The 14,288-nt window shown below is 24.5% G+C and overlaps 1 protein-coding gene across 4 annotated transcripts in view; it reads right to left on the bottom strand.

Annotated features, from left to right (window-relative positions):
• Window positions 1–14,288, bottom strand: part of LOC127283756 (protein PALS1) — a 222,585-nt gene that overhangs the window by 15,052 nt on the left and 193,245 nt on the right. For all 4 annotated transcript variants that reach the window (XM_051308829.1, XM_051308833.1, XM_051308830.1 and 1 more), the window contains one exon: window positions 9,774–9,947. In XM_051308829.1, the coding sequence (XP_051164786.1) occupies window positions 9,774–9,947 (174 nt within the window). The remainder of the gene's footprint in view (window positions 1–9,773; window positions 9,948–14,288) is intronic.

The raw sequence follows: 14,288 nt of genomic DNA, 5'->3' as shown, positions 1-14,288 counted from the left end.
ATTAATAGAATAAAAAAAACTGAGAATTAACGAAGAATTTTTCAAAAATTCGGTAATTTCTTTTCAAAAATGTTTTAAGATATAAGTAATTAAAATTTTGTATTTGTCTGTAACTTTTTTCTTCCACTCAAATTCACATTTTTTTTTCGAAAATTCCTAAAAAAAATAAAAAATTCTTACAATGAAGACCAAATTCTCGATTTTCTCTCGTTTTTTTCAATTCCAAAAACTGTTTTTTAAATTTTTACATTTTTCTACGACGTTTGTCATATTTTAAAACGATTTTTTTCACCGATTCTTTTTTTTAAATTCTTAAAATTTATGTGTACCGTCAAACAAGGCTTTTATAGTATGAAAATAGCAATTCTTTCGTTTTATGCTTAATTCAATTTTTTTTAATTTATAAAAAAAATGGTTTAAACTATTTAGTCGTGTCGTGGACATACTTTTGAAGAATTTTTGCGAATTTTATTAGAAAAAAAAAAAAAATTGTTCATCTGTGTTATGTAAAAGTCTCTTTTTTATTTTATAAAATTCTCGTCCTTTATATTCTTTTTCAATTATTTTTTATTAAATTGACTTTTCTTGGAAGTTATAAAAATTATCGTTTTTTTTTTTTTATTTTTCTTTGGATTTTTTAATATATCTTTCATTTCTATAAAATTTTCGTATGTAATTTTTTCAAAATAATTTTTTTCCATTTTTTGTTTCAGATTCTTCTTTAAGTTCATGAAAAAAAATTTTAATTTATTTATTCTTCAATTCTGCGTGTCTACTAACTGTGAAAAGCAAGAAATAGTTGTTAATTTAATTTATAGAGAAATAGCCTGGAATTGACGAAATTTTATTCTTTTTTAATAAATCATGAATTTTTTTCAAAATGTTTTAAGAACTAAAATTGTTCTTTTTTTGTAAATTTTATTTTCATCTTTAATTCTAATTTATTTATTTATTTTTTTTTTGTAAATTAAAATGTTCAAATATTTTTTCAAATGGGACAAAATTCTCTATTTTTTCTTGCTTTTTTTCAATTTCTATAACAAATGGTTTCTTTCATTTAATTTACAATTTCCCATGAACTTTGTAGTTTTTTTAAAAACGGATTTTTCTCTCCAATTTTTTGTTTTGTGTTCTTTTTTTCAAATTCGTAAAATTTATGTATTTTTTAGTTTTTTATTTAGTTTTTTTTTAAACAGTTTTTTCTCTCCAATTTTTTTTTGTGTTCTTTTTTTTTAAATTCCTAAAATTTATGTATTGTTAACCAAAGCTATTATATATTTCGGGTACGAAAATCAAAAAAAAATTTTATGCTTAATCAAAATTCTAAACTTTACAGAAAAATATTATTATTTTGAATTTATTACTCGGCGGTCCCGGTTGACGGTAGGTACATGATTCTTATCAAAATTAAAAAAATTAAAGAAAAAAAAAAGAAAGAAACGCCCTTTATGTACTTTTCTATTTTTTTTTTTTATTATTAAGGCAAAGAGTTTTAGAGAATGAGTTCTCTCTTATATTTTTATCGTATTTTTTCTTTTAGAAATATCTTGTTTAACAAGCCTAGAACAATGTGTGGTTCTTTGGCTGTAGACTGATTTTATCTTGCCACCCTTGTTCCACTCGAGAAAACCGAGAACGTTCATCTGAGAAACCCTACGTACATTAAGGTGACCATGGGGCTTCAGCAAAGTATTTATCCACCTTTAGAAAATTATAATACACAAAACTATGTTGTAGTTGTAAAATAATGATAAATCATTTAATTCCTATTTCAATTATCTTACACTAAAGTACAAACATGAGAATTTACAATCTGAATTATAAATTGACTTTTAATATAATTTATAATATATAAACCAGATGCTGTATTATTAAATTTCATTAATCATAAAGTGGGCGTAAATTTATAGATAATGGCTAAATGGATGAATTTTTTATCACGACTTTATATACAATTATTATATAAAAAAATTATTGCGAAAATATTCCCAATTTTAATTTTCATGGTAGAAACCATAAAAAAAAACCAAATTTTTTTTTTTTTTTTAGTAAAATGTGCAGAATTTTTCAAAAAATTTTAGAAGAAAGTTGTTGAAATACATTTTTATATCCTGTACACTTTTGGAAAACTTTTGCATATTTTACCCAAAAAAAAAAAATTGTTTTTATCTTTCTACGGTTTTTATCATAAAAATAATCAAATTTATCTATTAAATAAATATTCTCTTATTATGATAATTCGGATAAATAGAAATTTTGTTAAATAAAAAAAATTAATGAACTAGAAAATTTGTTTTAAAAAATACTATCTAAATACACATTTCGAAAAAAATTATGTTGAGTTAAAATCTTTTGTTAAATATTTTTTTTATTTTAACATTTTACCTTTTTTCTTTCAATTCATAGAGAAAAATGGCAATTTTTATGCAATTTTTATAAACAATAACTATTTTTATATCAGTAAAATATATACTCTCTATACAATCATAAACCCGCAAAGAAATCGTTCATTTTCGTTTATATCTGGGACAAATAAAATTTATTTGAATTAAATAAAAATATATTTTGTCTTAGAGCCTATAATAACTTTTTATTTGTTTTAAATAAAAAAAAAATTATTTCGCACAAAAAAAATTTTAATTAGCCCAAATAAATTTTTTATTTAAATTAAATAAAATTTATTTAAAACAAATAAATATTTATTTCGCTCTGAGGTAAAATATATCTTTTCTCTGGGTGTAAACTTTTATCAGTTGTTAAAAATTTCTTTTTTTTTTTAAATTAATTTTTATTAAATTTTTGTTTGCGTAAAAACTATATTCTTCAGTTTTGAGGTTATGTCAGTACTTTCATTCTCCTTAAGGCCAGGCCCAAGTCATGTCAGGTGTTCCATTGAAACTTCAAAGGAACAGCTGACTCGACTTGGACCTGACCTTAAGGCCAGGTCCAAGTGAGGCAGCGCCATCTACATTGATACTAAGATTTTGGAAAATTTTCAACAGCCTTTTCTTGAAAACAAGATAGTAAAATGCTTTTTCCTTTATGGATAATTGATTATTGATTATTGGCAAGATATACACCAGCTAAAACTTTTTTTGAGTTAAAATAATAAAAAAAATTTCATGTCAATAAATTAAATATGAGCACTTTTTTCACAAAAACTGTAACAGTACTTTCTCAGAAATTACAAGCAAAAATGCAATTTCCATTTGGAAAATTAATAAGCGCTAAAAAATACACGACCTAAGATTTACCAATCACGAAAATAACAAAAAAAAAGTATTTTAACATAACACATTTTACTCATTATGACAGCCGTTTGGCAGGTTATATATGTCACGAGACGTTTCGCAGATTTGCCGAAAGGAGGAGATTGGCGCTGTTGCTAACCACCTGAAATACATAATCTACCAAAGGGCTGTCACAATCAGTAAAGCAGTATCAATATGTTAAATATTTAATAAAATTTTTTTTTGTTATTTTCGTGATTGGTAAATCTTAAGTCGTGTCTTTTTTTAGCGTTTATTAATTTTCCAAATGGAAATTGCATTTTTGATTGTAATTTCTGAGAAAGTACTGTTACAGTTTTTGTGAAAAAAGTGCTGATATTTAATTTATTGAAATGAAATTTTTTTTATTATTTTAACTGAAAAAAAGTTTTAGCTGGTGTATTTCTTGTCAATAATCAATTATCCATAAAGGAAAAAGCATTTTACCTTCTTGTTTTCAAGAAAAGGCTGTTGAAAATTTTCCAAAATTTTAGTTTCAATGTAGATGGCGCTGCCTCACTTGGACTTGGCCTTAAAGGGAAAAAGCAAAAGTTTAAAAGAAATGTTCAGATAAAAAAAATGAAAACTTTTACAAGAAATGGAATTATTATTTTTTAAGTCAAATAATTTTGATAAGTACACATTTATTTATAGTTATGCAGATATATAGTGTTCTATATCAAGGGCAACATGCTTGTGGCTGTCTCTCTCTCTCTCTTGTAATATATTGTACATCTTACATACAGAGAAGTAAACGCAATTTTCAAGTAAAGCAAGCATTGTATCCACTTTGAAATGCCTTCAAGGGATGCATTATTGATGCTTGAGCGCAAGAAGGTCGTGTTTCTCAAATACATGTACCCAAAAGTCACGTACAATTTCCAAAACTTTCCTTACAACGTTTACCAGACATTCACGAAAATAAATTCACTTTAAATAAACTTTCCAAATTTATATTTTGCCCATTTTATATAACTTTGGTTTTATTTCTTAAATTCAAGAAATTCTCGAATTATTATTATTATTGTTAAAATCGACAGCTTTCTGTTATGACTTCAAAAGTTTCACATTTTTTGAAATTTGAAACAATTTAAAAATTAATTTTAAAATCAAAGAAACTGACACAAAATTTTATATGTTTATAATTTCCTCAATATTTTACGTTTTAGAAAACTAACATCAAAAAAAAATTTGCTTTATTGATTACAAATTTTATAAATATTGAAGAAATTGTTAAATAATTATATTTTAAAAGACACTTTTTTTTTGTACATTAAATCTGAATAATAAAATTTGTGATAATATTAATAAATATCATGTTACTTAAATAGTAGTTTAAATATTTTTTATTTATAAATCTGAATAATAAAATTTGTGATAATATTAGGTACTATAAACATCTTGTTACTTAAATAATAGGTAGTTGTTCATTATTTAAAGGGTGTCGTTCACTATTTTTTTCATACCATATACATTTTTAAATTAGTATATTATAAACTCTTATCAAAGTGTTTCTTGCAACTTTGTAATTTTGTAGTTTTTGACCTCCTGAACAAAAAATGTAAAAGGCAAAATTCAAAAAAATGGACAGATTTTTTTAATAATTAAGGTTTAAGTTTTAAAAAAAGTGTTAAAAGCGAAAAAAATTCAAAAATGAGTAAAACCAAAAAAACTAAATAAACTTTCTTAAAACTCGTTACACGGGGGTTTTCGGGGTTGCTGATTACGAATTCGATGTCAATTTTTAAAAATCCAAAATGGTGGATCCAAAATGGCCGACCAATTTTTTTAAATTCATAATTTTTATTTTTTCGAATAATCATTTATTCTAATTTTTAAATAATAGAATTATCTACTGACATAATATTTATTTTGCCGAAAACTTCTTTAGCATAAACTTCATTCTTCCGAATTGTTATTTGTTACAATTATTAATTCTCCGAATGATTACATAACCTAAAATTCATTCATACTAATCGCCATTTAATATAATTTGCATGTTTTTGAAATGTCATTTCACATAATTTTTATATTTCGAAATAACGTTTAACACAATTTTTATTTTTTCGAATAATCATTTATTCTAATTTTTAAATAATCAAATTGGGATCAGAAATCACGCGAAACTGACCCACCTCTGAGCCTTCTTGACAACCATTTTGGTTTTTTATCTCTTTCTTTTGCATATGTTAGAGAAAGACGTAATGAAAACATGGCCACGACAACAAGGCTCTCACCAGATGGTGTATCGCAGTATTTCAGATCCCAATTACCTTTTAACATAAATTTTTCTTTTGACGAATGACCATTGATTAGAAGTTTTAAATGTTCGAATTTCAATTATCTAGAATTTTCATCTAATCACATTTCCATTTAGTATAATTTTTATTGCTTCGAAATATTATTTTACATAAATTTCAATTTTCTAAACTTCATTTGTTATAATTGTTATTTTTCTAAAATTCACTGACACTATTTGCTATTTGACATAATTCACAAAACACAGAAAATTCAAAAGTCCTAAATTTTGTTTTGCCGATATATAATTTTTCATAATCTCTATTTCTTATAATAGTCACTGTACATAAATTCCTTTTTTCGTATTTTTAAATAACATATGATCCAAACAACAGAAATTTCATTTCATCTAAAATATCACGTCTTAGTTTTTAAGCAGATGTGTTTTAAATTTTTTGATTAAAATAGTCGGTAAAGAAGATGTAGATTATACATAAATAAAAAAAATCTTTATTTTCTTTACCGACAATTTTAATCAAAAAATATAAAACACATAGATGGGAAACAACTGCTTAAAAACTAAGACGTGATATTTTAGATGAAATGAAATTTCTGTTGTTTGGGTCATATGTTATTTGAAAATTCGAAAATGGGAACTTATGTACAGTGACTATTATAAGAAAAAGAGATTGTGAAAAATTATATATCGGCAAAACAAAATTTAGGACATTTAAATTTTCTGTGTTTTGTGAATTATATGTCAAATAGCAAATAGTGTCAGTGAATTTTAGAAAAATAACAATTATAACAAATGAAGTTTAGAAAATTGAAATTTATGTAAAATAATATTTCAAAGCAATAAAAATTATACTAAATGGAAATGTGATTAGATGAAAATTCTAGATAATTGAAATTTGAACATTTAAAACTTCTAACCAATGCGGTCATTCGTCAAAATAAAAATTATGTTAAAAGGTAATTTGATTATTTAAAAATTAGAATAAAGGATTATTCAAAAAAATAAAAATTATGTTTAAAGTTATTTCGAAATATAAAAATTGTGTGAAATGACATCTCAAAAACATGCAAATTATATTAAATGGCGATTAGTATGAATGAATTTTAGGTTATGTAAGCATTCGGAGAATTAATAATTGTGACAAATAACCATTCGGAAGAATGAAGTTAATGCTAAAGAAGTTTTCGGCAAAATAAATATTATGTCAGTAGATAATTCTATTATTTAAAAATTAGAATAAATGATTATTCGAAAAAATAAAAATTATGTTAATTGGTATTTCGCAATATAAAAATATTATCGAGTTTTAAGAAAGTTTTTTACGTTTTTTTGGTTTTACTCATTTTTGAATTTTTTTTCGCTTTTAAAACTTTTTTTTTAAACTAAAAACCTTAATTATTAAAAAATCTGTCCATTTTTTTGAATTTTGCCATTTACATTTTTTGTTCAGGAGGTCAAAAACTACAAAATTACAAAGTTGCAAGAAATTTCACCGGATCCCAAATTCCCATGTATATGGTGCGGGGTTCTTTATTTCATATTTAAATCTTTAATAAATCCCGATAAAATGGCATTTAAAATTAAATGAATGCCTCGATGGATGCTTATAGTGTATTCACAGTACCCGTTACTCTAAATATTAAAAAAATAATAATAATTTTTAAATATTTTTAAATAATTTTGTTTTAATTTTTCAAAACTTCAAGAACAAAGTTATGGTTTCAATAGTTTTTTTTTTTTGAGATTTTGAAAAATATATTTCTAATTTTACTGACACATGTAATAATGTAAATAGAAAATAAATTTAATCTCTAAAACTACTGTAACTTTGACCCTATATACAATCTGAATATTGATTTATCTAAATAAAGCATCAACTGTTCTATAAAAATAGAATCAAATTTTTTTTTTAAATAAAGCATTAAATTTTTATATAAGGAAAACATAGAACAAATTTAAATTTTGTATCTGCGGTTAAATATAAAAATAGTAGGTAATTTCAATATTTTGTTCTCATCGTTATTCATTAGAAAAATAATGAGAAATTATTATAGTAACCTTGTTTAAATTGAAATTAAACAATAAATCCATAAAATATAGATAAAATAAAAAAAAATTGTTCACAATATACTTTCACAAGTAATAAATTGAAATTAATAGTAATCTCTCACTCTCTCTCTCTCTTTTTCTCTCTGGGAAACTAAAGTCGTTTAGAAGTTTTGCTTGTGTTTCTGTGGAATGTTCAATGAAAGCGAATCACTTATAATATCAGAAAATATAGTGACTAATAGTTGCAACTTTGCTGACTAAATCCATTATATTATTCCGTGTGTTGTATACAATTTCTGGAGGACGCATTAATATTATACATTATAGAATTTATAATTTTTTTTTTCGCAGTCAAAATCGAAAATTTCTATTTTAAAATAATTTTATAAAGTAGAATTTATATTGAGGCGAATATTCATATTTAAATAATTTTTTCTTTAAATTATTTATAATTTAACAGAATTTCTATTTAGCCGAATTTTTATATTAGTAAATTTTCTATTTTGTCGAATTTTCATTTAATACAATTCAATTTCAATTTGGTTAAATGAAAATTGGGTGAAAAGAAAATTCAGTGAAATAAAAAGTTTTATTAAATGAAAATATTCGATTAAATACAAATTTCTATACTAAAAAGATTTCCTTGATTTTTAAAAATTTCTTCAACAAGACATCAATTTTTCAAAAATTCTTAAATATTTTTGTTCTAATGCTTCTATAATTTTCTAATTTTCTTTTTGAAAATTTGATGAAAAATATGCCCGAAAAATAATTTATTAGATTTTTTTGGAACTTGTAGATTAAATTTCCTTTTTAAAATAATTGTTGATATATTTCAACTTTTTTTTTTAAAAAACATTTTAAACAAACTACTTTTTTTACAAAAATTTTGAGCCTTGTTTCGTCGTAGGGAAACGATTTTTTTGGAATTTTAAAAGATTTTTTAATCTTAGTATTTTTTTTTAAATACCTCCGATGTTTTTGATATTGTATTTAAAAAAAAATCATAGTATCAATTCCCGCAAATTTGATTATTGCATGGTGAAAAATATAAAAGAAAAATTTTTATTTTTTTTGTCTTTCTTGGATAAAATGAAGAACATTTTTAAAAATTTTTTAAACAAAATTTGAAAATCTCATGCAAATACATTATTTTTTATATATACGATTTTACAAAAATTTTATATTCACTATGAAAAGCATAAAAAAGACTTAAAATTTGTAGTTTTTTATTTTGCGTTTTATGTTGCACATATTTTATCATAAAGAAAATATAAATTTACCGATATTTTCACTATAATTTTCATACTTAGCGCATTAAAATATACAAATATATACGTAGTATCAAAAAAATCGGATGTATTTATAAAAAAAATCGAAATTTAGAAAATTTTTAAAAATTGTTTTTCTACGATAGAACACAAAGCTGAAGTACTCAACGTTTTTTGATAACACAGAAAATTAAAAGGCATTAAAATAAGCTGCAACGCTTATTATTTTAATCCAATTTTGCTTATTTTAATACCAAAAAGGGTTTAAAATAAGCAAAATTGGATTAAAATAATAAGCGTTGCAGCTTATTTTAATGCCTTTTAATTTTCTGTGAAACAATTTTTGAAAAAAATAATTTTAAAAATGGAAAAATTTATGATTTTTTGCTTAAAAAATGTTTTTGTAGTTTTTATTAATCAGAAAATTATAAAAAAATATTTTTGAAGTAAACAATTTTATAATTTTCCTTGTTAAATAAAAATTGATTTCTAATCGTTCTAAACGTTGTGTACTTCAGCATCGTTATGGAACAAGGATTTTATTTTTGTAAAAGAAAGTATTCTTATGAAAATTTTGTCAAAAAAAAAATTGAAGGACAGATTATAAAATTCTGCTTAATAGAAATACTAAATAAATTATTCATATGGTTGAGGATTTCGGCTAAATTTTTTTCAGTGTACAGTTGTGAAATTCTAACAAAAATTTTGTGCAATTCCAACAAAAATTTTGTGCAATTCTGTATAGAGATTATGTGTGTAATTCTTATAAAAAATTCGCAAAATTACAAAAGAACATCTTTCAAAAATTTTGCGGAATTCCGTATATAATTTTTACGGAATGAAGATCTCACGTGGAATGCCTTATATATAATATTGGTTTCATGTATATGTATTTCTGCGGAAACATAAAAAAATTGGTATACACACCTTATATTTTCTAATGGAATGAAGCTGTTGTTGAGTGGGTTCGGTAGTGGTGTTATCGCTTGGCTCCACATTGTTGTTTTGAGTGGAAAGACGAAGATTATCCTTGGGTGGTCTAGCGGGTGCTCTTTTCTGATCTCTGGGCGGAATAGCAGGTTTGACTCCATTGAGACCAGCCTAAAAATGCATCCATATCGTCCAGATTAATTGTTCCTCTCATTTCCTTATTAAAACAAGGTGAACTACCTACTCTTTTCTTTCATTGCAATTAAACTCTTTTTTTCATATATTTTTTTCTTTTCATTTTTTTTTTTTTTTATATAAGACAAAAACACCATTGTCATTATCATTGTCAACTATAAGTATAATATGAGTCACTCGAAAGTGTCTCTTGAGCATTTTAATATTATACTCAGAAAAATAGGAGACAATATAGGCGTATATATATATAGTTTTGCATATGGATAGACAATGTATATAGAGAATATGAAATTATTCAGATTAGATGTATATATAATATATTTAGAAAATTAAAATTAACATGCTTGTTTATGAAACTTACGAAATTCATGCTATTTCTCGTATAGTTTCCACCTTCTCCGACTATATTCTACACTGTGACTTTCTGTACCTTAATGAAATTTAATTTCAACATTTTTATTTTAAACACATTTTTTTCTTTAATTATTAATAGTAAAAAGTATGACTATTTGTTTTTAAAATTAAAATTTTACTTGTAAATTACTGACCAAGTTATTGTAAATAACTGCGAAATTAAAAATTGTAATTTTTTTTTTAAAGCCTACAATCGAAAGAAATTTTTGATCATTATTTTTTTATTATTAAAGGTGTAGATTTTATAATAAATTGCGGATAAAGATTAAAAATTTCTGAGATTAAAAAAAGAATACCATTTTTAGGTTATGTTACTAGATATGTTTAATTTTAATGTCAGTAATTTTTAATCTTTAACCAAAAAAAAATTATTTAATGATATAAAGTATGAAAAATAAAATTGTTCACTTTCGAACAAATTTTTTTTTTAATTTTAAATTAAAAATTAAGAAAATATGTCGATGTTTAAGTCCACAACGTTTATGATCAACAATTGCAAAACATTATTTTTTAAAGTGGAAAATTATAAAAAAAATTTTATCTAAAAAAAAATATTTTTTTTAATGTTTTAATCAATAAACATTGGGAAAAATATTTTTGAGACAAAAATTTATAGAATTTTTTCATACAAAAATATATTTCTTTAAAAATTGTTAAAAATAAACATTGTAAACTTCAGCATCGTAAAATATGGAGGTGCACTAACTTTTGATTTGACTATCTTATTTTTTCTTAAAATAATAATTTTTAAGATTTTAATTCATAATTTCTGAACTTTAAGTAAGTAGAAAATTTAATTTTTGTCGGTGTTGAATTAAAAAATATCGAATTTTTATGTAGTAAAATTTTATGAAGTGAATTTTACAATAAACCGAATTTTCAAATAGAAAATTTTTTATTTATTCAATCAAAATTTTCCATAAAAACGTTTAAAATCATTGCAGCGTTTTTTTCCAATAGTGCTCACAAAAGGTTAAATAATATTTTGCGGATCAGTGTTTGCTCAAAAATATTCTTATAATGTGACCAAAAGTTGACATAAATTTCATATCAATAGATAAAGAAACATGAACAAAATGACAAGTGCTGCACAACTGCGGAGCTGCTGCATAAACAGTGGACTCTCCCTTAATTTTTATTTAAATTGCCCTCAATTTCTATTTAACAAATTTTAAGTAATTCAAATTTTTAAATGACAATTTCCAATTCACCGAATTTTTATTTGCACCAAACCAATAGTTTGAGTTAATAAAACTTGAGACTCTTTCTTTATAAATTAAAAATTGAGGGGTGCGAACCTAAGTAATAAATGTGCGATTCCAGGTGAGATTTTGACTTTTTCGGAGTAGGTTAACCCATTGCAATGAAACTTTGGAATTTTGTTATATATAGTAAGACTAATTTCACAAGCCTACAAATTTTAGACCCAGAAACCGGAATAGTCATTCCCGATGTAATTTATCGCGCTAAATCAAAAAATAACAAGCAAATTGCTCTATCACGTCAGCATTTTGAGATATTCTAACCTAAAAGTGTAAAAAATGCCGGTTTTGGCAATATTTGATACTCTATAAAATCGAAAAAATTTTTGTTTAATCATTGGTCCAAATTTCAAAAGAAAGTATTATATTTCCCCTTTCAAAATTTTCTTGGCTTGATCTGATCCAATTTCTTTCTCTGAGATACAGCCATTTGCGTTTTACATTGCATGAAAAAAAATCCCTTTCAAAAAGAAAAATAAATTACGAAGTACTCATGGCACTGAAAATTGTTACTCAGGGGGTTTTAAAATCGCTAATTACGAATGTGATATCAGATTCAAAAATCTGACGTCAGATTCGTAATTAGCGACCTCAAAAATCCCCGAGAAGTAAGTTTCAGTGATATGAGTATTTTGCAATTTATTTTTCTTTTTGAAAGGGATTTTTTTTCATGTAATGTAAAACTTAAATGGTTGTATCTCAGAGAAAAAAAATTGGATCAGATCGAACCTAGAAAATTTTGAAAGGAGAAATATAATACATTCTTTTGAAATTTGGACCAATGATTTAAAAAATTTTTTGTCGATTTTATAGAGTGTCAAATATTACTAAAAACTTCATTTTTCACGCTTTTAGGTTAGAATATCTCAAAATGCTAACGTGATAGAGTAATTTCCTTGTCATTTTTGGATTCAGCGTGACAAATTACATCGAAAATGACTATTCCGGTTTCTGGGTCTGACAAAATCCAAAATTTTGTAGGCCTGTGTTTTTAACGTAAATTGCAGCTTAAAATATTTGTTAGTTTACGAGATTTTGCAATAATAACAAAAAAATTTTAAACTGCTATATCTTCCGTTCTAATAATCGGATTGAGGTCTACTTTTTTTTTAAAATGTCAAGGAAAATGAGAGGAATAAATCTCTTTCAGAACAATTTTTTATAATTTTACAACTAAAAAAATTATTAAATAATAATTGAATAAATTTCAAGTGACAATCTAAAATTCAATCATTTAAACGCTAAAATGATCTTACAAGTGTTTTCTTTAATGTTCCAAAGGAATCCAATTGTAAATGCAAGTTTAACTTGGTTAATTTTAATAATTTACGAGTATAAACAATTGCGATTTCTGCTAGTTGACGTGCAGACGACATTGCGCACGCAGCATTCTCACGTATCCAATTTAGTCCACCAATCACGTCAGCTGGTTACAGGAGAATGCTGCGTGCGCAATGTCGTCTGCACGTCAACTAGCAGAAATCGCAATTGTTTATACTCGTAAATTATTAAAATTAAATAAGTTAAACTTGCATTTACAATTGGATTCCTTTGGAACATTAAAGAAAACACTAGTAAGATCATTTTAGCGTTTAAGTGATTGAATTTTAGATTGTCACTTGAAATTTATTCAATTATTATTTAATAATTTTTTTAGTTGTAAAATTATAAAAAATTGTTCTGAAAGAGATTTATTCCTCTCATTATCCTTGACATTTTAAAAAAAAGTAGACCTCAATCCGATTATTAGAACGGAAGATATAGCAGTTTAAAATTTGTTTGTTATTATTGCAAATCTCGTAAACTAACAAATATTTTAAGCTGCAATTTACGTTAAAGATTAGTCTTACTATATATAAAACAAAATTCCAAAATTTCATTGCAATCGGTTAACCTACTCCGAAAAAGTCAAAATCTCGCACCTGTAATCGCACAAATTGAAAATTGTGGTGATTATTTAATTGAAACTACTCACGATCTTCTCGATACAATATTCAATTGTCAATCCTTCTTCAAGTATATTTCACCCTGTCCTGATCTGAATTATCAGATACTCAAAATTATATGAAACCAAATAATATACAATTGTTGACTATATACTTGAGAGCTCGGAGTCTCTGAAATTCTTAGGCATTTAATTATCGCCCTATAAATACGGCACTGAACGTGAAAATGATAAACATTGATTTTAAAATACTTTTTTCTCAAAACGCGGACACTTTTTTCAAAATCGGAAAAAATACCAAGGATCCTTATTTTATAAATTTCTTAAATCTAAAAGATTGTGCAAATCTATACAAAAACGCGATTGTAAAATGAAAAGTACGAAAGTAATATAATGACAGCTGTTTCTGCCATCTGGCGGCGGCAGGACGTAATGAACGTGTCATTATATTACTTTCCTACTTTTCATTTTACAATCGCGTTTTTGTATAGATTTGTACAATCTTTCGGATTTAAGAAATTTATAAGATAAGTATCCTTGGTATTTTGCCCGATTTTAAAAAAAGTGTTCGCGTTTTGAGAAACAAGGAATTTTAAAATCAATGTTGTAATCATTTTCACGTTCAGTGCCGTTTTTATAAGGCAATAATTAAATGCCTAAGAATTGCAGAGACCGTTCGACCCTTTAAATTGACCA

The sequence above is a fragment of the Leptopilina boulardi genome, unplaced genomic scaffold (genome assembly GCF_019393585.1).
Source record: "Leptopilina boulardi isolate dan_hultmark-lab unplaced genomic scaffold, ZJU_Lbou_2.1 LbouV2_310, whole genome shotgun sequence".
In the NCBI taxonomy this organism is placed as follows: Eukaryota; Metazoa; Arthropoda; class Insecta; order Hymenoptera; family Figitidae; genus Leptopilina; species Leptopilina boulardi.
The sequence above is the reverse complement of the archived record's forward strand: the minus strand, read 5'-3'. Positions and strand labels throughout refer to the sequence as shown.